This window comes from Hippopotamus amphibius, chromosome 2, assembly GCF_030028045.1.
Source record: "Hippopotamus amphibius kiboko isolate mHipAmp2 chromosome 2, mHipAmp2.hap2, whole genome shotgun sequence".
NCBI classification, from domain to species: Eukaryota; Metazoa; Chordata; class Mammalia; order Artiodactyla; family Hippopotamidae; genus Hippopotamus; species Hippopotamus amphibius.
Genome location: NC_080187.1, coordinates 43229279 through 43253241, shown reverse-complemented (window position 1 = coordinate 43253241; position 23963 = coordinate 43229279). Strand labels below are relative to the sequence as shown.

General features: G+C 35.6%; 1 protein-coding gene across 3 annotated transcripts in view; it reads left to right on the top strand.

Annotated features, from left to right (window-relative positions):
• The window catches only part of CEP78 (centrosomal protein 78), a 37906-nt gene that overhangs the window by 5181 nt on the left and 8762 nt on the right, over positions 1 to 23963 (top strand). For all 3 annotated transcript variants that reach the window (XM_057724738.1, XM_057724737.1, XM_057724736.1), the window contains exons 5-12: positions 1658 to 1832; positions 3615 to 3728; positions 5498 to 5562; positions 6091 to 6202; positions 9691 to 9826; positions 10991 to 11036; positions 12367 to 12495; positions 23260 to 23337. In XM_057724738.1, the coding sequence (XP_057580721.1) occupies positions 1658 to 1832; positions 3615 to 3728; positions 5498 to 5562; positions 6091 to 6202; positions 9691 to 9826; positions 10991 to 11036; positions 12367 to 12495; positions 23260 to 23337 (855 nt within the window). The remainder of the gene's footprint in view (positions 1 to 1657; positions 1833 to 3614; positions 3729 to 5497; positions 5563 to 6090; positions 6203 to 9690; positions 9827 to 10990; positions 11037 to 12366; positions 12496 to 23259; positions 23338 to 23963) is intronic.

The window sequence follows — 23963 nt, the reverse complement described above, 5'->3', positions numbered from 1 at the left end:
TGTTGAAGGAATATGACCAGTTTTCAGTTTGGGTTGGGATTCTACCATTTAGTAAAGATAGTCAACTTAATCTTAGACATAAGAGATTTAATATATAATATGTAATAATACTTTTTTGTATTTTTAGTTACTAAAAACGTTTATTGTGATACTGTGAAGAAACTATGCCATTATAGTCTTCAATACTTAAATGAATCGAGTGTTTTTATTAGCTGCTGTAGTTTATAAACTAATAAAAATCACTACATCAGCATTTTGTAAATATAGTTTTTAAAATAATGCCTTAACAACTTTATAGTGCTTATAATTACTGAATTTAGGCCTAAAATTATTTAATAATATGACATGAAGCCTTTTTAATAGTTTGATGGTGCAGATCAGGGTTAGGTAAACTATGGCCTGTGGGCCAGATCCAGCCTCTCCCCTGGTTTTGTAAAGAAAGTTTTTTTGGCACATAGTTGCACTCACTGTTTACATGGTAACTATGGCTACTTTTACCCTACACCAGTGGAGTTGAGTAGTTGCAACAGAAACTGTATGGCTCACAAAGCTGAAAATTTTTTAATTTAAATTTTAAAAATTGAAAAATTCTTTGGGCCTGTACAGGGCAAGTCCATTGACCCCTGGGATAGAAAACAGTCAAGACCTTGGGTGCTGAAGCCAAATGGCCCAGGTTCAAATTCCATCCCTCCCATTTCATAGCTGGTGACCACGGACAAATCACTTAACCTCTGTGCTTTATTGTGAGGTTTAAATGAACTAATTTGTATAAATAGTGCCTCGCATATAATAAGCACAGTGTAAGCGATTGCTGTTATTTCTGCTTGTAGCTTTTATAAGTTATTGTCAATAGAAAAATGACACTAATAATTTTCCTTTCAGAGCGTCAAAGGAACTGAATCTTTTATTTGTTCAAGAATGTAATAAGATTTTTTTCATTTAAAATCAGTGTTCCCTGCTACCAAAATTTATTTTATGAATATAAAGAGCTGAATGTCTTTAAGACGATACTTGTTAAATGTCAAACCATCATTTTCCTAAGGCACATCAGACTGGCTCTGCATAGTCCAGGCCTCTAAAGTTTGTGTGCGTAACCTAGGTAGTGTGTGAGATCCATTTTGTAAATATGGTTTTTTAAAGAATGCCTTAGGATTGAGGAGAAGAAAATATTAGAACCTCTCTATTTGCCTTTGTATCATGTAAAAAAAAATCTGTATAGTTTATAATGTACATAAATTATATGTATAGAACTTCATGTATATAATTTGTTAATAAATAAGATACATATTAAAAAGTGTTTGGAGACCATTGGAGGACAGAATGATAAAATATAGAGCCTCGCTAATGATAGAATTTAGAACCAATTCCCTGACTTGACAGGTAAGGAAAATAAAATTCATAGACTGTAATTGAGTTGTCAAACTTTACATAACTAATCAAAAACAGGTCATCCAGGGGCTAGAGTCTAATCACTGACCGACTAGAATCTGGGTCACTGGACTCCTAAACCAGAATTGACTGTTTAATTTCTCAGGTTGACTCTCCTGGCATATATACTTGGTACATGTGTATAAATCTCTGACATCAGCCATACTGCATAGGCATACCCTATTTCCTTATTCAAGCATCTTCATTTCATCCTGTTAAATCTTTGAAGTATCAGACCATCAGAAGGCACGAAGAAACCTGGGCTGAGAGTCTTCGTTACAGGAGACCTGATCTTGACTGCATGGCTGGTTTGAGGCGCATCACTCTGAACTGCAACACGCTCATTGGTGACCTTGGCGCAAATGCTTTTGCAGAATCTCTTAGTGAGGATTTATGGCTTAGAGGTAAATTCTAAAATCAGAAATATTGAATTTTTAATATCAAATATGCTTAGCTTTTGGCATGATATTGTTGTCATAGGATTTTTTAAAAAGCCTCATTTTTCCAATACCTTTTATTTTGCTTTTAAACTTTCTCTGAGTTGCATATATTCTTTATAGAAAATAGAGTAACAAGAAAACAATTACCTAAAATCTTAATACCCAGACATAATCACTGCTCATTTTGGTGTACATACTTTCAGTCTTTTTTTCTATAAATACATTTGTACACTTAGGGATTAAACAAGTAGAATCATAGTGTACTTGCTGTTTCGTATTTCTGCTTTTTTCACTGAGTGATGTATTTTGTAGTATTCCATCTTATTGATGTCCATAGTTTAATCAATTCTTTGAAGTTAGATTTAGACAGTTTGCTTTTCCCTGTCAGAAACAATGTGAACAGGTTGTATACACATCTCTGTGTCCATCAGAATTACTTCTGTGGAATAAGTTACTGAAAGTAGAATGAGTAAGTGTGACACATTTTTAAGACTTTTGATATACATTGCCAAATTGCTATCCAGAAATGCTGTGCTAGTTTGTAGTCCACCCCAACAGTGGATGTGAGGCCTGCCCCCTCACAAACACTGGCTTGTACCACTTTATTTTTTTTTTTTGATATTTGCCTAAATATTTTATTTAAATTCTTTCTTAAAAACTGTTCTGAACAAATACCTCTTTTAAGATTAATTTCATAAAAATATATTCATAAATTTCTGTGTCTCTCGTTTTAAAAGCTTTTAGTACATGATCTTGGCCTAATCTGATAAAAGAATAACCACATTTTGTTTTATTTTGTATTCATTTGATTTACTGGTGAGATTTACTGGCTCTTTGTGTTAATTTGGCTAGTTGGTTAATTATACCCTGTGTTCAGTTGTCTGTAGTGAGAGTTTGTAAAGGTTGCATCATATCCTGTCAGATCCATATGTCTGACTTGCTATTTCTGTGTGTCATGGGGTTTTGAAAGATCCAGTTACTTTAATGGTAGTACACACAACACTGTAAGAAAAGACTCATGATAGTTTCCTTTCATGTAATATTTTTTAATATCTGTGCTTTTGTGATGATCGCTTTGGTTTAAATGAGTAGATTGTTCAGCTCCAGAACTACTAGAATTCATGATCATTTGTTCTCGTTTTTGTCTGACCTTTCACCAAGAGAGTTCTTGACCATCATTGTTTCATGATAGGTATTTAGCTTGTATTCTCTAGTCACACATTCTTTGAATTTGTTATTATCCTCTTAGACCTTTGTTTTCTTTGTTCTCAAACAGTTATTACATTTCTTCTATTTTGTTTTCCCCTTTTAACTGGTTTCAAGAGTGATTTGGAGCTCAAGATCATGATCAAAAGAATGTAGTGCAGTTTCTGAGCTTCACCAGTTTTTGCTTGTGAGGTTTACACTGCCACTACCGCCCTTGCTAGTTATGAACTGAGATTCATTTTGTTTTGTTTTGTGCTCATAGATTACATACAGTTATTCTTCAGTTCTGTAATTGGAAAACATGTTTTATGATTTATTGGTGCTAAAGGCAGGGTAATCATTGCACATCCAAGGGGAAGTTTTTCAGTTGGATTTTGCATTATGTGTGTCTGTATACCTTTCTGTGTCTCTCATACCCAAAATTACAAACCTGCCATGACTGGTCTTGTGCAGGACTCTTCCACATGTGAAAAAATGAGATTTGTCTATATGTTAAATCTGTATAGAATCAGCAAGTGACCTTTTGTCTTTCATCGAAAGCACTTGACCTGCAGCAATGTGGCCTCACCAATGAAGGAGCAAAGGCTTTGCTAAAGGCCCTTGAAACCAATAGAACTCTGGTCATTCTGGATATAAGAAAAAATCCACTCGTTGGTATGTGGTCGCTTTTTTGTTTTAATTGATCAACAAATAGCAAAACAAAAAGAATTTGTTCATGTACTGACAATTTTTAAAACCTAGTATGTTTAACTTTCCTTATTTTATACAGTTAACCCTTGAACAATGTGGGGGTTAGGGGTCCCGACCCCCATACAGTTCAAAGTCCAGGTGTAACTTTATAGTCAATAGTTATGCGTCTGTGGATTCAGCCAACCTTGGATTGTGTAGGACTGCAGTACATATTTATTGAAAAATACCTGTGTGTAAATGGACCATGAGATTCAAACCCATGTTGTTCAAGGGTCAGCTGTACTTTTCTAATGTTGCACTTGCCTTCTGTTTTTAGCAGATAACTTAGTAATTAAAGTGAGTTATACTTGTAAATTTTTCTTGCCTCTGCTCTGAATAGAGGTGAACCTGGATAATAAGCCTGCTTCCACTGAGAGCATTATTTCCTTCTTTTGCAACCTCTGAATTCTTGGAAAAAGTACTTTATTCATTTGTCAGTTTAACAAGTAATTTTTTTTAATACCTTTCATGTGCCAGATATGGGTTTAGGCACTAGGGATAAAGCAGTGACCCACACAGACAAAAGTCTTGCCCTCATGGAGCTTACATTCTAGTGAAGAAGTTCAGATAGAAATGAGTAAACAGATAAGCAATATAATTTTAGATAGTAGAAAGTGCAAAAATATCTTAATGTAAGGGGAGTGAGGGGGGCAGGTAGGACTACATTGGATAAGTTTGTTAGGGGACAGCTTCACTGGAGAAGTGACATTTGAGTGGAGACCTGAATGAAGAGAGGAGCAAGCCATGGAAGATCTAGGGGAAGCACATTCCAAGACAAGGAGGCAATGAATATGCAGGCATGTAGGTGGATGGAGTATTTAAGGAAAAGCAAGAAGGCCAGTGTGGCCAGAGTACTGAGTGAGGAAGAGTGTGGTATGCCATGAGGTCAAGGAGCTAGCCAGGGGCTTGATCTTATAAAGTCTTGAAGGCCAGAGTAAGGACATGGATAATTCTAAATGAGTAGAGGGTTTTGAACTGGAAAAAAGCATGATCCAAATAGTGAATCAGTAACATGACCCTGGTATAAAGAACAGACCTGTGGGGATAAAGAAGAGAAACAGGGAGACCAGTTAGGAGACTATTACAGTGGTCCAAATAAGAGATGTTTAATGGCTTAGCTTAGGTTAGAAGTTTGGAGCAAGTGAATAGTGGTTGAATTTAAGTTGTGTTTTGAGGGTGTAGCTAATAAGACCTGCAGATAGATTACATGTGGGGTATGAAGGAAATAGAACAAAGACAAGTCCTTGATGCTTATATGTGCAACTGGGTGGTACCACTTAGAAGAAGGGGGTTGATGGGAGGAGCAGCTTTTGAGGGAATGTTAGTACTTTGGTTTGATATCTTAGATGCGCTTTAGGTATCTAAGTGTCTGGACAGTGCTTAGACTCTTGTCTTCTAGCCAAAGGTATCCAAAGTTACTTTAGATGCAGAGTGTTTAAATTTGACCTTTGCTGCTGCCAAAATAGTAGCCATTGGGGTCAGTCTGCAAGATGTCATCTTAGGTTTTTGAGAAAGAAATTAGAATACACACAGGGGGAAATAAGTGTATACTTACATAATGTAGATTTCATATTTAATTTTATGAGAAAGGCAATAATTAGTTGGCTTTTAAAGGAAAACCAACTTTTGTTTTTAAAAGGAAATAGCCACTCATTGGGAAATAATTACTCTAATTTCAATTTATTTTACTTTAGATCATTCTGTGATGAAAGCAGTTATCAAAAAAGTTCTCCAGAATGGAAGGAGTGCCAAGTCAGAGGTATAACATGTTTTAGTTCTCTAGGAAGGATTTCTCTTTAATGGTTTATTTTTCTTTCTTTCTTAAAAGAAAATTATCAAGGTATTTTCTGCCATCTTAAACTAAGTTTTAAGTCAAATGAAATGTCTTTTTCTGTTTTTGAAAATATTGTGTGATTCTTTAATTTAGGTTCCTAGAAATGCAGATTGAAAACCTTGTATTAACTTAAAATATCTTAATTTCCAATTAAGATCAAACCCTCATAAATTGCCTGTAACTTCAATGGCATATTTATTTATTATTTATTTATTATTTTTTAAGAACTTTTATTGAGATATAATTGACATACAATAAACTGCATGTATTCAAAGTGTACAGTTTGATATTTTTTTTCTTATTAGTAATGTATATATGGCAATCCCAGTCTCCCAGTTCATCCCACCCTGCCCCCGGCTTTCCCCACTTGGTGTCCATATGTTTGTTCTCTACATCTGTGTCTCTGTTTCTGCCTTGCAAACCGGTTTGGCATATTTATTATTTGTTTTTCAGTACCAGTGGATAACTTCTCCATCGGTGAAGGAACCATCCAAAGCTGCTAGACAGAGAAAGAGAACTATAATTTTGGGAAGTGGTCGAAAAGGAAAAGCTACTATTAGAATTGGTAATTGTTTTTTTTTTTTTAATGCTACTAGAACTTATACCCCTTATGTTTTCTAGCGTGCTAAAGTTAAAACAGCCAATATTAGCTACATGCATGTTAGGAGGACCATAATTATTTTGATATACTTATTATGAGAATTTGTAGAATATAGAAATAATAAATGAATTAAAGAGATATTAATATTAACCAGCTTTATCATTTGAATTTCATAAAAAGTTTGTTATTTTGAAAATATTTCCTGTTTGATCATTACTTCTGGTACTTCGCAGTTGAAATTTGGGGTGCACTTTGATGACAATTTTAGTAGTGGTGATTTTGAGGGATGATTTTCTTTTAATGAAGAATTACCTCACTTAGTACTCTGGCCACACTGGCCTTCTTGCTTTTCCTTAAATACTCCATCCACCTACATGCCTGCATATTCATTGCCTCCTTGTCTTGGAATGTGCTTCCCCTAGATCTTCCATGGCTTGCTCCTCTCTTCATTCAGGTCTCCATTCAAATGTCACTTCTCCAGTGAAGCTGTCCCCTAACAAACTTATCCAATGTAGTCCTACCTGCCCCCCTCACTCCCCTTACATTAAGATATTTTTGCACTTTCTACTATCTAAAATTATATTGCTTATCTGTTTACTCATTTCTATCTGAACTCCTTCACTAGAATGTAAGCTCCATGAGGGCAAGACTCTTTCTTGTGAGTAAATTTGAATTTTGAAACAGTAAAACAATAAGAGTTATTATAAAGCAAAATAAATTTATTATGTTTATGATCTGCTAATTTCCCAGACAAGGGTTTGTGGTGACTTTAGTTATATACCAGATACATTAAGATCATCAATGAACAACAGATCTTTTATTCAGATGCCATTTGAAAGTTTTAAAAATTGTTTGTTTAAAAAAAAGTTTTAAAATCACTAAACTGTACACTTAAAAATGGTTAAAGTGATAAATTTTCTGTTTTGTGTATTTTACCACAATTTTAAAAAAATATGTTGTTTGAAGATTTTTAGGTTTCATTAAAGGTATTGTATTAACATAACAATGAAAAATTAAAAAAACTACCTCTAATCTCATTATCCTGTTAAGCAATATTTACATTTTTATTTTCTCTTCCTGTTGTCTATAAACATAATTCCACATACCTTAAATATAACTTGCCATTCTTATGTTTTCATATTAAATTTAAATTTTATGAGTCGTAGTTATACTTTTTTTTTTCGTAGTTATACTTTTCAACATTGTATCCACAGGTTTCATTGAGTTGGTCAATTTTTTAAATTGGTGAAAAATTGGAAGTAACCTAAAATAAACTATTGTAAACATCTTCATAAGTATAGCTTCTTTTTTTTCTACTTAAAGATATATGTTTTTAATTCTTCATTAGTCAACTTGCTTGGACAATAATGTATTAAATATAAGTTGTTAAGAGTGTTTATTAAATCAAAACAAGCTTATGATTTGTCTGCTAATTGTTATTTCAAGACAATGGTATTTTAATAATCAAATAGTACATACAAAGAAGTTGATTTGTGACATCACACTAATTAAATATTATTAAAAGTTTATATCGTGTAAAGCATTCTTAAAATAGCTAAGTTGACTTTTGCTATATTAGAAATAGAAATATATAGAAATAAAGCATGTATATATAAAACATATTAGGAATTCTATATTAGTACCTGGTGGTATATAATAGGGCATCATGGTAAAAAAGATGTGGTACATATATACAGTGGAATATTACTCAGCTGTAAAAAAACAATGAAACTGGGACATTTGTAGAGACATGGATGGACTTTGAGACTGTCATACAGAGTGAAGTGAGTCAGAAAGAGAAAAGCAAATATCGTATAGTAATACATATATGCAGAATATAGAAAAATGGTACAAATCATCCAGTTTGCAAGGCAGAAATAGAGACCCAGATGTAGAGAACAAACATATGGACACCAAGTGGGGAAAGCAGGGAGGGTTGGGGGGGGGATGAATTGGTAGATTGGGATATCAAATTGTACACTCTAAATATATGCTGTTTATTGTATGTTAACTGTATCTCAGTAAAAGTTCTCAAAAAATAGGGCATCATGGAATGAGAATAAAACAATTAAACATTTTTTTATTTAGTGTGATTAAACAAAGTGGAAATGTAACTGAAGTTTACAAGCTCACTGAGCTATTTTAAGAGTAATTTTATTTCTTCGGCTTTTTTTTTGTATTTGCCTCAGTTATTTGGAGACATAAAGGTAAGCCAAATCAATGACTGGGTGTATAGTTAGATCCAGGTGAGTATAGGGGTGAAATAATTGTGTGAATTGTGTCACATTTCTGTTGTAATTATGTATGCCTAAAAAAAGATGGGAACTTTTATTGGAAATTTTTTTTCTCTCCTAACAAGAAAAGTGTAATTAAAAAAATTTTTATTACAAATATATTTGTGTTAGTTTCTGAAAGAAAAGGAAGGTATACACATACAAACCACATGTGTACAAACATTATGTTTTTGAGGGTAATTAAGTTAAAAAACAAAAAATAGCACAAAATGAACTGAGCGCCTGTATTCTTTAAGAGGCATGTAAATTTATCCAGAGAAATCACACAGGATTACGTGGTGATTATCAATAAGCTACGGTTTATGAAATGTTTGTCCTGTGTTACCACATATACTCTATTCTACATGCCAACCTAATGCCGCTAAAATATAGTAGATTTGAAAGATAAATGTAACCATTTTAACCTATGATATTTGTTTTCAGTAAATTGAAATTAAGTATTTAAATGTAAATTTTAATATATGGCTTGTTCTAAATAAAATATTAACACGTAGGTCTGGTTTTTGCTACCAAATATTTCATATCAATATACCTGAGTCTTTACTACTGAAATGTAGGGTGTCTCCACATTTCACTCTTTTATCCAGTGGGTTTCATTTGTATTTTTGCTTGTTTTCTAAATGAAATCAAATAAGCAGTGAAGGTTGACAGACTTATAGGAGGGTAACATTAACTCACCTACCACCCAGCAGCTTGCAGTCATAACTTTTATTGTTTTTACATAGAGAAATTAATCTTAAGTTGAAATTTTGGTCTAATTCCGAAGTCTCTGTTTGGCAGAAGTCATGGGTTAATCTGTGTTTCTCTATCCTTGAGATTCAGAAGTGCCAGAGTTCTTAGATTCAATAAACTTGAGTGTTTCTGTATGATACATAAAAGGTACCATTCTTCGGGATTTTTTAAAAATTTATTTTTAAATGTTCTGCACATCTCAGTACTTTTGTTTTAGCTAAGAATAACTTGTTACTGTAGAGAACTTACATTTTTTTTAGATGCTGGCTTATGTGAAACATTTTTACAAAACGATCCTGTTTTCAATGGCCTTGGCATCATTGTCAAGTGCCTGTGTGATTCCTTTCGAAGTGTACACATGTGACAGTTGCTCTGTAGACCTTTAGTGCATCTTGATTCCTTCTTTTCATGCTTTATCAAACATAGGATTTGCCACAAAGAAACCTGTAAGTAATGGAAGGAAAGCCTCCACTGGTAAAGAATGTTATGCTCCTGAACCTCTACCACCTGGTGTGTCTGGTTTCCTGCCATGGCGTACTGCAGAACGTGCGAAAAGGAACAGGTAGAGCGTTTTCATTCCCTGTCTTTTTCAGTTGTTCAGAATTCTTTATTTTGGAGCTTCTATTATGTGGGAGGTCTCTGGTGGTTTCTATAGAGGAGAAAAGATAACTCACACATGTTTTCTGCCTAATGAGTCCTCTAAGGAAGAAAAAAAAATAATTGGGAGTTTCAAGTTGTTTTTCAAGTGTCACAACAGAGGTAACCCCGTGGGAGTCATGAGGAGACTAAAATTATCTCCAATTATGCAGGTGAGAAAAGTTTCACAAAAGGCAGGTATAGTTGAGCCACGCCCTACAGCACAGAAGTAGGAATTTAGGTATGTACGAATGGAATAAAGACATTTTAGGCATGGGAAGTAGTTTAATGCAGAATGGATGAGAAGTATGGATTAGACCTATTCTAAGCCAATTGGTTTAACTCAGTAAATTAGATTTAGTGAGTTAAACTAGCTTTAGCTGATTACTTATCCAGGAGATAGCTGTTTATAGTAATTTTTCTGATAGAACTGTAAATAAAATTGTTGAACTATAGCTTTAGGCTTGCTGAGTGAAATAGATTACTCCAGATTATTTTCAAGTGACTTACTTGGTGGTATTTATGAAATTGGGGGTTAACAATTGCTTAAGAAAATAAAGAAAATTGATTTTAAATGGTACTTGAGTTATTGTGTAAAATATCTGTTCAGTTGCTCACGTTAAATTGATGTTTATAATCCCCATTGGACAACTGACTACTTTTTTGCAAATGACAATGTGAATTGCTGTCGCATAAACTATAGTGTTGAATTCCCAGTCTTTGCATTTTAGTTTAACAGCTTTGTGCTTTCATATCTTCCTCCTGAGACACTTAACCTCAGGTCCATCATTGTAAATTAGGGAACGATTAATATCACCAGTTAAAGAAGTTAGGCTGAAATTTCAACCATCCTGAACATAGGAACTGAAGGTACCTCTCAGCAGTTCAGAGAGTTATCACACAGCCAGTTTGCTAACTTCTGTGCAGTTTTCTCCATAGCAGGGCCCGCAGTCCTTATTTTGAGCTTATTTATTTTTATGAACAATTTTATATGGATATTGTACATAGTACTAACTAGTTTTATTAATTGTGTTTAACTGGTGATGTATTTACATCAAGACATAACTTCACTCTGTTGGTGTCTTTTTAGGGGTTTTCCATTAATCAAAGCTCGTGATGTGTGTAATCAGTTGCAGGTATGTAGTTATAACATATAGGGGGCTGATTTGGGAAAGGTGGATGGTCATTCTCTTTGCTTTTTAAACTGACAGAGCTTTACAAGAAACATTTCCCTCTCTGAAATAAATCCATTTAAAACTCGTCTGGTCGCTCTCCTAAGCCAGTGTAGTTGTGTGGATGTGGCACACACCAGGAGCCTTGTGGTTATGTCTGTAAACAAGGAAGCCCGTTCTCCAGTCTGCAAATCAGTTGTTACCCAGTGAAATGAACTTGGCTGCTATTTCTGACCCCTCACATGGAGCTGTTATACTCAAGCATGTTCATATGTTTTCAAGAAATGTTGTTTCGGGGCTATATGTACAAATTCCTGATCTTAAAGCCAATATAAAGCAACATATCCCAAACCTCTGCTTTCTCACCAAGACCACACATAGTCCCTCGCTTACAGCCTCATGGCTAGCTAATCCTTTCAGTATCAGATTCTGCTTCCAGTGGTCTTGGGAGACTGCACAGTTGCTCTGTCAAAAGGCAGCACTGCTGAGATTGAGAGAAGAGCACCTTGGGTGTCAGTCCTGCCCTTGCATGCCCAGAGGGGGGATGTGTGCGCCTCGTCCTACTGTTGCGATTTTCCTATCCTGCAGGGTTTGCTGCTTGTTGTTCAAATGATGTTCTGGTGACTTGTCTTCTGCGTGGTTATATAGTCCCAGCACACTTCTTTATGATCTGTACTTTTATGGGGTTATGACCAGGTCAGGTTTTAAATGTTTGGAAATGTCGTATTGAACAGCATTCCAGTGGCAGTGAAGCTTGGCAGAAGGACTGGATTACTGTTACACTAGCTTTGGCTTAAGGGTGAAGAGAAGATGAAATTTTTAATGGATCAGTTTTAGTTATTTATGTATATGTGATTTATTTTTTTTTAATTCTAGTGTTTATTGTTCACAGCTTAGATATGTTGACTTTCTGATTCTTTACCAGTCCCCTTACTGATGAATGTTCCTCCTAAAAACTGCATTTTCTTGCAGACTGTTTGTGTCTGGTGGTGAAGAATTAATTTTTCACTTGCAGTATAAAGATGATCTGAGAAAAAATGTTTACCCTGGCTCCTCACTATGGGCAGTCCCATTACTAGTCCTAACCGTGTGCAGCAGAGGTCTGTACAGTAACGCAGCAAAAATAAGTCACTGTAATTTCACTTCATCATTGCCTGTTTTAGACTAAGGAACAGTGAGAGACATTTATAAATAATGATACCTCAGGTCACTTTTATTAAATGTCCTTTAATATTTGGATATTTGGTATCTGGCTTGTGTTATCTTTTATACAACCTTGTCTTCTTTCTTTAAGCAATCAGAATTTCCTGTGACTGTGACTGTAGAGAGTCCTTCCTCCTCAGAAATTGAAGAGGTCGATGAATCATCAGAAAGTGTTCAGGAAGAGCCAGAGAAAATCAGTTTGAAACAAGAAGCATTGCAGGTACAAAGTTACTGCTTTAAAGATATAGGGATGATTATTTTTCAAAGGGAAGCCTGATTGCAACACCAGACAGCTTGCGTGAGGGTTCCGTTTTCCCTCCCATCTGCATCATATCCCCTTGAATGGTTCCTTAAGCTTAGACCAAGGCGAATGGTGGACATTTGAACTCTAAGAAATAAAAATCAAAACATGTCATTAGTAATATATTTTCCTTTCCTTAGAACCTTAGGATATTAGATTTAGGGAGAACCTTAGTGATTATAAGGTAAAGAAACTGAGTTCTCTTGTTTTACAGATGAGAAAATTGGCAGTTCTAGTTGAACTCTCTTTTTATAAGAGGAAAATATGACCTCATTTTAAATAAAAATAAAGAAGAAACTTGTGATGTTAATATTCTCCTTTCCTAAAATAAAAAATGTCAAGAAGCTACATTATATTATCTAATAAACCTGACATCTAATGTCATTCCATACTTTTGTTTGGACAGAAAAGAAAAATTGATTTTCATAACAAATTTTCGTACTTCAGAAATAATATATTTATTTTTTCTCAAATTTAACGTAGAGCTGAAAATTTCTAGTAAATAAGGGAAACACCATTTGGGGGGACCTTGTCTTTGTGCTACAAAGTCCATGCTTAATTTTTTAAAGTTATTTAATGTGATTTTCTTTTAGTATGAAACTTGACAAGTTTAGAACTAATAATCCCATTATTGTAGAACTATGGAAATTACTATTTGATTTTCAAAAGAGAAAGTTAGATTTATATTTTTTAATTAATGATAATGGAAAGAAATTTTAAGATAAGAACTTAGAAAATTATGAAATGTTAGAGTAGGAGAAATCTGTAGTTCATGTAGAATTACCCCCTTTCATTTTATAAATGAACACCTGCAATTTGTAGTACATAAGTGGTTTATTAGTAAGTTGCAGAGTAAGACAAGGCCCTAGAGCATCTAACCTGCATTCATTGTCATTTTAGATGTGTTGTATTCATTTCCTTCACGAGTAGATGAGGAGATTGTATTTCTGAAAGCCATTATAGACATTGGGGAAGACTAAGAAGTTTAGAAACTGTGACTATGGAATAGCAGATTCAGGATGTACGGAGAATCCTTTCAGCTCTTCTCCGGTTTGACAAGACACTAAAATGATGGTGTCAAAGTGTTTAAATATATAAGCCCAAAACAATCAAGAGATTGCAACATATTTTTTTGAAAGATAGAAGCCAAGTGGAAGAGTATGAAACTGAAGCAGTGGAATAGAGGAAAACAGTGACCTCGAATATGCACAGGGATCACCTGCAACTGAGGAGGAATCTGATCCCGCCTGCAGAAGTAGCTCCATACTCAGATGTGCATGTAGGAGAGAAAGTGGAGTTAGTTAAAAATGTGACTAAAATAGAGGGAGCTCATAAAGGTTTGTGTTTGGAAGAGTTGACTCCCAGTCCCACCCTCACTCTCCTGAAATGAGATAATTTCATTTTGAAACAAATTAAATTGGGGAGAACTAGGGAAGCTAGTGTGAGTTTTTACACTCTAGAAAAGAGTGTTTGGAGGTATCCTATTATAGTTACTACCCACTTCTTCCTGCGTTAAAAAGCCAATCAATCGTTGACTTTCAGGGAACTTTCTGCTCTCATTCTTTTTTTTTTTTTTTTTTGATAGGCAAGAAATAGATTTATTTAGAGAGATACACATTCCATAGAAAGAATGCATCTGTCTCAAAAGGCAAGAGCAGCCCTAGGGCATGGGATTGTCTCAGAAAGTGAGAGTAGACACCATGGGGTTACTTTTTAAGGGCTGGGTAATTTCATAGGCTAATGAGTGGGAGGCTTATTCCAACTATTTTGGGTAAGGGGCAGGGATTTCCAGGAACTGGGCCACCGCCCCCCTTTTGGCCTTTTTTTTTTTTTAAGCTCTTTATTGGAATATAATTGCTTTACACTTTTGTACCAGCTTTTGAGGTACACCAAAGTGAATCAGCTGTATTTATACACATATCCCCATATCCCCTCCCTCCCGCGACTGCCTCTCATCCTCTCTGTCCTGGTCCTCTAAGGCATCATGCATCATCAAGTTAATCTCCCTTTGTTATACAGCAACTTCCCACTAGCTATCTATTTTACAGTTGGTAGTGTGTATATGTCTATGCTACTCTCTCACTTCATCCCAGCTTCCCCTTCACCCCCTGTCCGCCCAGCCCCATGTCCTCCAGTCCATTCTCTGCATCTGCATCCTTAATCTTGCCCTGTCACTGAATTCATCAGTACCTTTTTTTTTTTTCTTAATTCCGTGTATATGAGTTAGCATACAGTATTTGTTTTTCTCTTTCTGGCTTACTTCACTCTGTATGACAGACTTTAAGTCTATCCACCTCATTACATATAGCTCCATTTCATTCCTTTTTATGGCTGAGTAGTATTCCCTTGTATATATGTGCCACATCTTCTTTATCCATTCATCTGTTGATCGGTGTTTAGGTTGCTTCCATGTCCTGGCTATTGTAAATAGTGCTGCAATAAACATTATGGTACATGTTTCTTTTGGGATTATGGTTTTCTCTGGGTATATGCCCAGTAGTGGGATGGCTGGATCATATGGGAGTTCTATTTGTAGTTTTTTAAGGAAGCTCAAAACTGTTTTCCATAGTGGCTGTACCAGCTTACATTCCCACCAACGGTGCAGGAGGGTTCCCTTTTCTCCACACCCTCTCCAACATTTATTGTTTCTAGATTTTTTGATGATGGTCATTCTGATCAGTGTGAGGTGATACCTCATTGTGGCTTTGACTTGCATGTCTCTAATAATTAGTGATGTTGAGCATCGTTTCATGTGTTTATTGGCCATCTGTACGTCTTCTTTGGAGAAATGTCTGTTTAGGTCTTCTGCCCATTTGTGGATTGGGTTATTTGCTTTTTTGGTATTAAGCTGCATGAGCTGCTTGTATATTTTGGAGATTAATCCTTTGTCCTTTGCTTTGTTGGCAAGTATTTTATCCTATTCTGAGGGTTGTCTTCTTGTCTTGTTTATGGTTTCTTTCACTGTGCAAAAGCTTTTAAGTTTCCTGAGGTCCCATTTGTTTATTTTTGATTTTATTTCCATGATTCTAGGAGGTGGGTCCAAAAGGATCTAGCTTTTTTTTTCTTTTCTTTTTTTTTTTTTTTTGAGAGTCGAGAGTTAAGTTTTATTTGGGGTAAAATGAGGACTATAGCCTGGGGGACAGCATTTAAGATAGCTCTGAGAAACTGCTCCAAAGACGTGGCGGGGGTGGGGGGGAGCAGGTCAGTGTATATGTGATTTTGGTGAAGCGGGAGTACATGCAATTAAGCACATATTTTTGATAGAAGTTCTGCTAGTCTCAAGGATCTAGCTTTGATGGATGTCATAGAGCGTTCTGCCTATGTTTTCCTCTAAGAGTTTTATAGTGTGTGGCCTTACATTTAGGTCTCTAATCCATTTGGAGTTTATTTTTGTGTATGGTGTTAGGAATTGTTCTAATTTCATTCTCTTACATGCTGCTGTCGAATTTTCCCAGCACCACTTATTGAAGAGGCTGCCTTTTCTCCATGTTATATCCTTGCCTCCTTTGTCATAGATTAGTTGACTATAGTTTATCTCTGGGCTTTCTGTCCTGTTCCATTGATCTATATTTCTGTTTTTGTGCCAGTACCATACTGTCTTGATCACTGTGGCCTTGTAGTATATTTTGAAGTTGGGAAGCCTAATTCCACCAACTCCATCTTTCCTTCTCAAGATTTCTGCTCTCATTCTTAAACAGAAAATAACCATCATTTGCCTGATAGTTGAGTAAAGCTGACAACATCAGAGAGGGGAAGAAGAGTGAAAACATATCCTAATAGGACAAGGGCCAATTTAGGGAACAAAATAACTTAAGAAAACACCCTAATTAGTATCCTTGGAGAGGTTTAAAAAGAGCTAGCAACTATAAAATAAGACTAGGGTGGTAATTAAAAAGAGAATGGTCAGAAAGCAAGAGAGGTCTCTTGGAAATGAAAATATGGTTGCTGAAAGAAATTCAGTAGAAATTAAAGAAATTTCTCATATAAAAATATTAAAAAGTGTATAGAAAGTGTATAAAGTATATAAAAAAGGAAAGACACAAGGGAAATTGTGATAGAAATGATATGTTACAGAGGTTACATCTAGGAGATCCAACATGTTGCTATTAGAAATTCCAGACCCAGAAAAAAAGGGGAGGTTAGCTGTCAAAGGGCAAGAAAATTCCCCACTGCTTAAAGTAAGCACCAGACCTCAGACTGAAAATAGCTACTCAAGGTTTGAGCGAGTTGAACAAAAATAGACTCATACCTAGACACCCTTCCTTGTGAAATTTTAAAAAACTAAGAAGATACATCCATTCCAGAGAGAAAAATACTGGTCACCTAAAAAAAAGAAAAAATTAAAATCTGGCTGTATCATAGTAGTTATCAACACCATGAACCCTGGAAGGCATTAGAAAGATACCTCCAAAGTTTTTCAGGCATATAATTTTCACTGTAGGGTTTTGTATTCAGCCAAACTATCAGTCATAATTGCAGGCTGAATGAGATATTTTGTACATAAAGCAATTTGAAAAGATTACCTCCTGTGCTATACCTTAAGTTATTTGTAGAAATAATCCAGCGGGACTTCACTGGTGGCGCAGTGGTTAAGAATCCGCCTGACAATGCAGGGGACACGGGTTCAAGCCCTGGTCCAGGAAGATCCCACATGCCGGGAGCAACTAAGCCCGTGCACCACAACTACTGAGCCCCAGTGCTGCAACTACTGAAGACCGCACGCCTAGAGTCCATGCTCTGCAGCAATAGATGCCACTGCAATAAGAAGCCTACGTACCACAACGAAGAGTAGGCCCTGCTTGCCATAACTGGATAAAGCCTGCACGCAGCAAAAAAGACCCAATGCAGCCAAAAAACAAAAAAGAAAAAGAAAGAATCCAGCAAAATAAGGAAGTAAACCAAAGAAGGAATAGGGGATCCAGTGCAGAGAGCAGCTAGTCTAGATTTGAGAGGCTTGTATTGATTGAGAGCTTGAAATACCTTGAGGCATGCTGTACTTACTATGTATTAGGCACTGTTGGAAGGGAGGAGGGAGAGGAAGTTGAACTCCAGAGGAGAAAAGGCTATACTGACATAAACATGAAGCAAACTGGAGTATGGTTAATTTTTAACCTACCATTGGTGAACAAGAGAAGAATCCACTTAAACTTAACACTATAGATGTCCCCCTTTTCAATGACACACAGGGGACCACCTATCTGATTTGTTGTTCAAACCAGAATGCTTTAATAGTGTTAGGAGGTGCTGTAATGCTGTAACATCAGAACAACAGGTATAAACTGGAACAGCCCAAGGTGACTTGGGGTATGTGATCACCCTACACAAGGGCAATGACACTGAAACAGTATAGAAGGAGGTGTAATCTATACACAGAGACACAGTATACGTCTGCAGTGGGCAATATTAATTTAATTGTAATAATGGAAATAATGTCTTGGCTTGCAACTTTTATTGTCATCTTGCATATAATAACAAATAAATAACCTAAACTATACTTAGTATGAATTAGTGTTAACTTCGTATGTACTGAAATGTATTGTGTACTAGTATGTACTTAGTATATATTATGTTCTAAATGTTTTTGCATATAACTCATTTAACCCTCTGAATAGCCTTATGAGGTTGGTGCTAATATCATTCCCACTTTTCAGAAAAGGAAGCTAAGACAGGGAAGGAGCTTGTCCAGGCTGTACCAAATTTAGGGTTGGATTGGGGCTTTGCATTCAGGCTTTCTGCCTGTTCTCTTAAACAGTACTCCATACTGACTCTCAGATAACAGAAAACTAAACTGCACATAGAACAAAATATAAATTTCAGCTTTGACAACGTAAAAGCTAGGTTTGGAAGGTAGATAGGAGGTAGAAAAAAGGGGACAAGGCATGAGTGTCCTCATTTTACAAGGCGGAATGTTGAGAGAGTTTATAGTTGATCAGCAATGTAGGTTTTCAAGTATATCATTATAAGTCGAAGAGATCATGACCAGTGGAAAAACTGATGATGACATTACCGAGCAGTGTGGGCACAGGAAAGAGTGTAAAGGAACTAAACCCTTACTTAGTAAATTAGAAAGTTAACAGATAATGCCTCCAGTTTAGTCAGAAAATAGTCATATGTGTATTATTTGGAAATGGAGAATTAAAAATAAGACTGGTTGACTTAAACCTCATAAAAAAGGAAATCCAGACAGCTAGTAAACAGGAAAAAGTGCCCAACTTCATTAAATAAGAGAAAAATGAATCAAAACCAGTGAAAATACATGCCAATCAGATTGACAAATACATAAATAAAGTCTGGTAGTATCAGGTATTGTAGACCTGGAGTACTATGGGAATCTTCTACCCTGCTTATACTGGAGTATAAATCAACACAACTACTTTGGAAATCATTTGGCACTCTCCGTCAACTGAAGGTATATAAATACCCTGTGACCCAGCAGCCCTCACCCCCACCCCACCCCCCACCCCCCTGTAAATGCACCGGAATAACTGGTACAACAGGATTTGTGTGCATGGTTTGCATTATGACAAACTGAAAAAAAACCCAGGTGTCCAGTCAAAAATTAAAGAAATTGTGTGTATTCATACAGTGGGAAAACTATTAAGCAATAAAATTTAATGAATTAGAGCTACAGAGAGCAATGTGGATGAATTTTTTAGAACAGTGTTGAGTGAAAGAAATGTTAGAAAAGACTGCATACACTGTGATCCTCTACATAAAGTTAGATGTTGACAGAACTTAACTATATTGTTAGGGACAGATGCACCTTAAAGGAAATGATTGTCAAGAAATGAGGATAATGTTTAACTGGGAAGAGGGAAGGAGCTTGTGGTGAGGAAAGGATATGGGGGATTTTTGAGATGCTGACAAGTACTTGCAGGTTTGAGTAGTGGTTATGTAAGATTCTCTTTTTATTTGTCACATTGACAGTTTTGTTTGTGCGCTTCTCAGTACACATATCATATTTTACAGTTAAAAACCTGCTTAAAGAATTGGTCGCCTCTGAGGTGCTGGATGTGGAAGTGGGATGAGGCTATTTCATTTTAAGCCCTTCGCTGCTGTTTGTGTTCACATGGTCATTCATTCAGCATTAATTGAACATATTTTATGTACCAAACACTATTCTAAGTTTTATATGTGTTTTAACTCATGTAATCCTCACAAGAGCTCTGTGATGTGGGAGCTTATCTCCATTTTATACATGAGGAAGCTGAGGCCTAGAGTTATGGAACGTGTCCAGGGTTGTATAGCTAATGGGTAGGGCCAGGCTCATTTGCCTCAGAGAATCTGAATTTTTAAAAAATAATCTAAAAGAGAAATTTTATTACTAATTATAAGCAAAGAAATGCACATTTAAGGAAGATGACAAGTTTTCACTTATCCAGTTAGAGAAAAACACACATTCTGTCTTTCACACACATACATCTTGTGTTGGCAGGGGTTTTCCTTATTCAGAGATTATTTATTGACTGTCTGCTTTGTGCCAGGCACAGGTGCTGGGGATAAACACTTAATAAAATACACCTGCTGTCTTCAAATAATTTGCATTTTAAGTAAGGAAGTAAGCCAACAGTTATATTAGAGGTTGTATACCAAGTAATACATTGCCGATGGCAGTATAAAATCTTAGAAATCTTTTGGAATGAAGTTTGGAGATAGGGACCTCAGAGCCCTAAAAATGTTCATTTGCTTTGATCTCAAACTCATTTTTATGGATTTGTTGCAAGAATGTTATTCTCAACATGGAAAAAAAGCCTTCATACATAAAAATGGTTATTTTGTCTTATAGTAGTGAAAAGTTGGAAAGAATTTAAATGTGTAATCACAAAGGAATGGTTAACCAGTAAACCCATTCAGTGGAATATTTTGAAGCCCACTAAAAAAAATCAAGGTTATGAATCCCTTGATTATATGAGAAATGATTGATTTCAATGTTAAATGGCAAAAGATTGAACATAAAATTTGATATACAGTATGATGGGAGCTTTTTTCCAGAAAAATCACCCTAGCCACTGTATGGAAGGGAGGAAGGAAAGCAGATGACAGAAAGGAAAGTTACTCCAAAGCCTTATCACTAGTCTTATTTAAGTAATAGAATATCAATCAATTTTACTTTCTAACTTTTTTTGTTCCATATTTCCGTTTAAGGGATGTGAATTATTAATACTTTATAGGAGGAGGGTACACTTTTTCACAAAAATTTAACACTGTGTTCTAATTCCCTCCACTAGAGGGAGAAACTATTTCATGTAATTGCACTTTGATGTGCTGTTTAGAACCAGTCAAGAATGGAGTATTTTAGTATACGTTTTTCTGACTGTGGTGAAGGTTTTTTTGTTTATTTGCTTATTTGTTTAGAATTTCTTTGAAATCGGTTTTAGAAGATTTATTAAACCATTATATTAAAAGTAGAGGAATTTTACAGTTTTTTCCCCCTTTTTCCCCATTGAAAACGGCTGGCTTTAGTAATGAAACATTAAAGAATTTGAAGTTTTTAGACTATCAACTTTTTAAACATGTACTGAGTATAAAAATACATGTTCATTGAGCAAATTTTTGAAAACAATGAACAACTTATTGAAGGAAATAAAAGCCTCCTCTGCATGTCACGTACCTAATATGCTCTTTTGTCTTAAAAAGGTATCAAAAATCTTTTGTCATGTCACTAAATACTCTTCTACATCAGAGAATTTGATTAAACTTATGGACCATCTCCCAAGAAAAAAGCACAGATATATTTTGAATGTAGAAATCCTGGAGCCCATTCATTAATTCTGGTTGAGACTTCTTGTCATTATTTTCTTGGTGTCTTCATAGAGCATTCCTTCATATGGTCAGCTATTTTTATTTAAACCAATCCCAATTTGGAGGCTCTTAGCTTTCTTCTAATGTTTGGTTATAAACAATCTTATGACACCATGTTGGTAGCTTTGCCTACATCTTTGATTTCCTTAGGGTAAACTCCTGATGAAGGATTGTTGCTGTGTACTGAAAGTTATTCTTCAGAAAGTGATAACAGTTCCTCTCCCAATAATGGCGTATAATAGAGTTCCTCATTCTTTAAGTGATTGTTCAAAGCAGTTAAAATGTATAAATATACCTTACTGTTTTCATCAGTATAGGTATTCTGATTTATCACTGCATAAGAAACTACCCCAAAACAGTGGCTTAAAACAATGACAATCACTTATTTTGTTCATGAACCTGGAGGTTGAGTAGAATATTAATTTTCTTTTACTACACTCTTTACTAACTTAAAACAATACCTATTTTAGTAGCTCACAGTTCTGTAAGTCAGAAGTCCAGGCGCAGCGTGACCTGGTTTTCTGCCCAGATACACACAGGAACATGTGGGTTCCCTCCTAAGAGTGTTAAAGCACGTGAAATTTAAGTATAAGACATTGAGCCCCAAACGTTGCATGTTCTTGTTTGTACTCATTGTTCAGCATAGTTTGTGTGTGTCATAGAGCTGAAATCAAGACGTCAGCCTGGCTGTGTTACCATCCAGAGGCTCTGGGAAAGAATACTTCTAAGCTTCTTCAGCTCTTTGGCATAATTCAGATTCTGCAGTTGCAGGACAGAGGTCCCCATTTCCTTACTGGCTGTCAGCCAGGGGACAGTCTCAGTTCCTAGAGGCCTCCTGATTGCATTCCCTGCCAGAACATTTGACTTCTTCAAAGCCAGCAACGGATAATCTCCCTGTTGCCCCTTTGGTACTTAAGATCTTCAGGAAGAGTTCAGGTCACATCCACCTAGAATAATCTCCCTATCTTAAAATCAACTGATTTTTGGAACCTTAATTACATCTGCAAAATCCCTTCACTGCAGCACCTAGATTTAGTGTTTGATTGAATAACTGGAAGGTTTGTGTACTTCAGTAAGTAAGACTCCTAGGGACTCTTAGAATTCTGCCTACCACAAGCAGTGTCCCCCACTTTCAGGACCTAAGTGTCTTAGTTCTTAAGAGTCATAAGAGAGTTAACCAGTGTTCATTTTATTTTATTGACCTTGGTGAATGGGATGAATACCACCTCTGGAAACAGGATGGCACCCAGCTTCCTGAGTTCACAGTGTGGCCTTGCTACTTAGTTTATGGTGTGACCTTGGCTTTGCTGCTCTACTTACTCTGCTTCTCCACCTCCGTTTTTCTCATCTGTAAAGATAACATGGAGTTAGTGATCATTCTTTCCTCGTAAGATTTCGATGATTAGATTATGTAATGCACAGGGAACTGCAGGAACAGTGCTTGACGTATAGTGAATTGCTTTAAAAGTGATTGCTTTTTAAAAAAATGCATTTGAATCTGCAATTGTGTAATTCAGGTATGTTAAGCACGTTCATTAATAGGACTTCGTACTATAAAGAGACCCACAAATAAAAATAGAATTTTTCTTTCTTGGTCTTCACTTTTTATTTCTGACTTACTATGTTATACACATATGACTTTTCATGGTGAGCTACCACAAATTTATGTTGAAAAGAGTGGGATTTAAATAAATCTTTACGGTGCTAATTTGATATATTTTGATAATTTCACTAGCATGGTATGATATTATAAGTAGCAGACTAAAATCTGAGTTCACTTCTGTCTCTGCCTCTAAGTCCTGGTGAGATCTATAGCTGGAAAGGCTTTTGGATATCATACTACGAATTAGTTACAATATTTACTCTGTTTCTTTACACCAGGAAAAACTGGAGGAGTGCCTAAAGCAGTTAAAGGAGGAAAGAGTAATAAGACTTAAGGCTGACAAACGAGTCAGTGAGGTAAACAAGTTTCTCCTTATACTTTTGAGAGTTTTTTGGTTTTGTTTTGATTTTAAGCCATACACACATAGTTTGTAAACTTTAAGACTGTAATATGTTGCAAATCGGTTGTATCATATGGACCTTTGCATTTACTGGTATTCAGTGATCATATGATCTATATTCCAGAAAGCATGTTTTTAAAACTGTAAAAATCTGGTTTTGTGTGTTTGTGCTTTTATATGACATTAGCTTATTTTCTGTTCATGATTCTTCAATTCAAGAAAGCACTTTTTGTGTGTAAACTGTATATCCAGTAACATAAAAGACATGATGAGACTACTGGGCAGTGAATTAGGAAAGTGAATCATTTAAATAAATATAAGATATTGGAAAACTGCTAAGAATGCACCGAAAGATAAAAATATATACTATGAGAATTACATTAGGTAATGTGCATGAAAGCAGGGCATAAGCTAAAAAGTTCTCTCTCTCTATAATTTATTGCAAGGTGAGTTTAGGGGGGAGTTTTTGGAAGTGCATCCATTGGATTGGCGGACACTCATTCAATAAATATTGAGCACCTGCTTATATAAGGCAAAGGGGCATCATGAACATAGAGGCCTTTCTGAGAAATACTAGAGTTG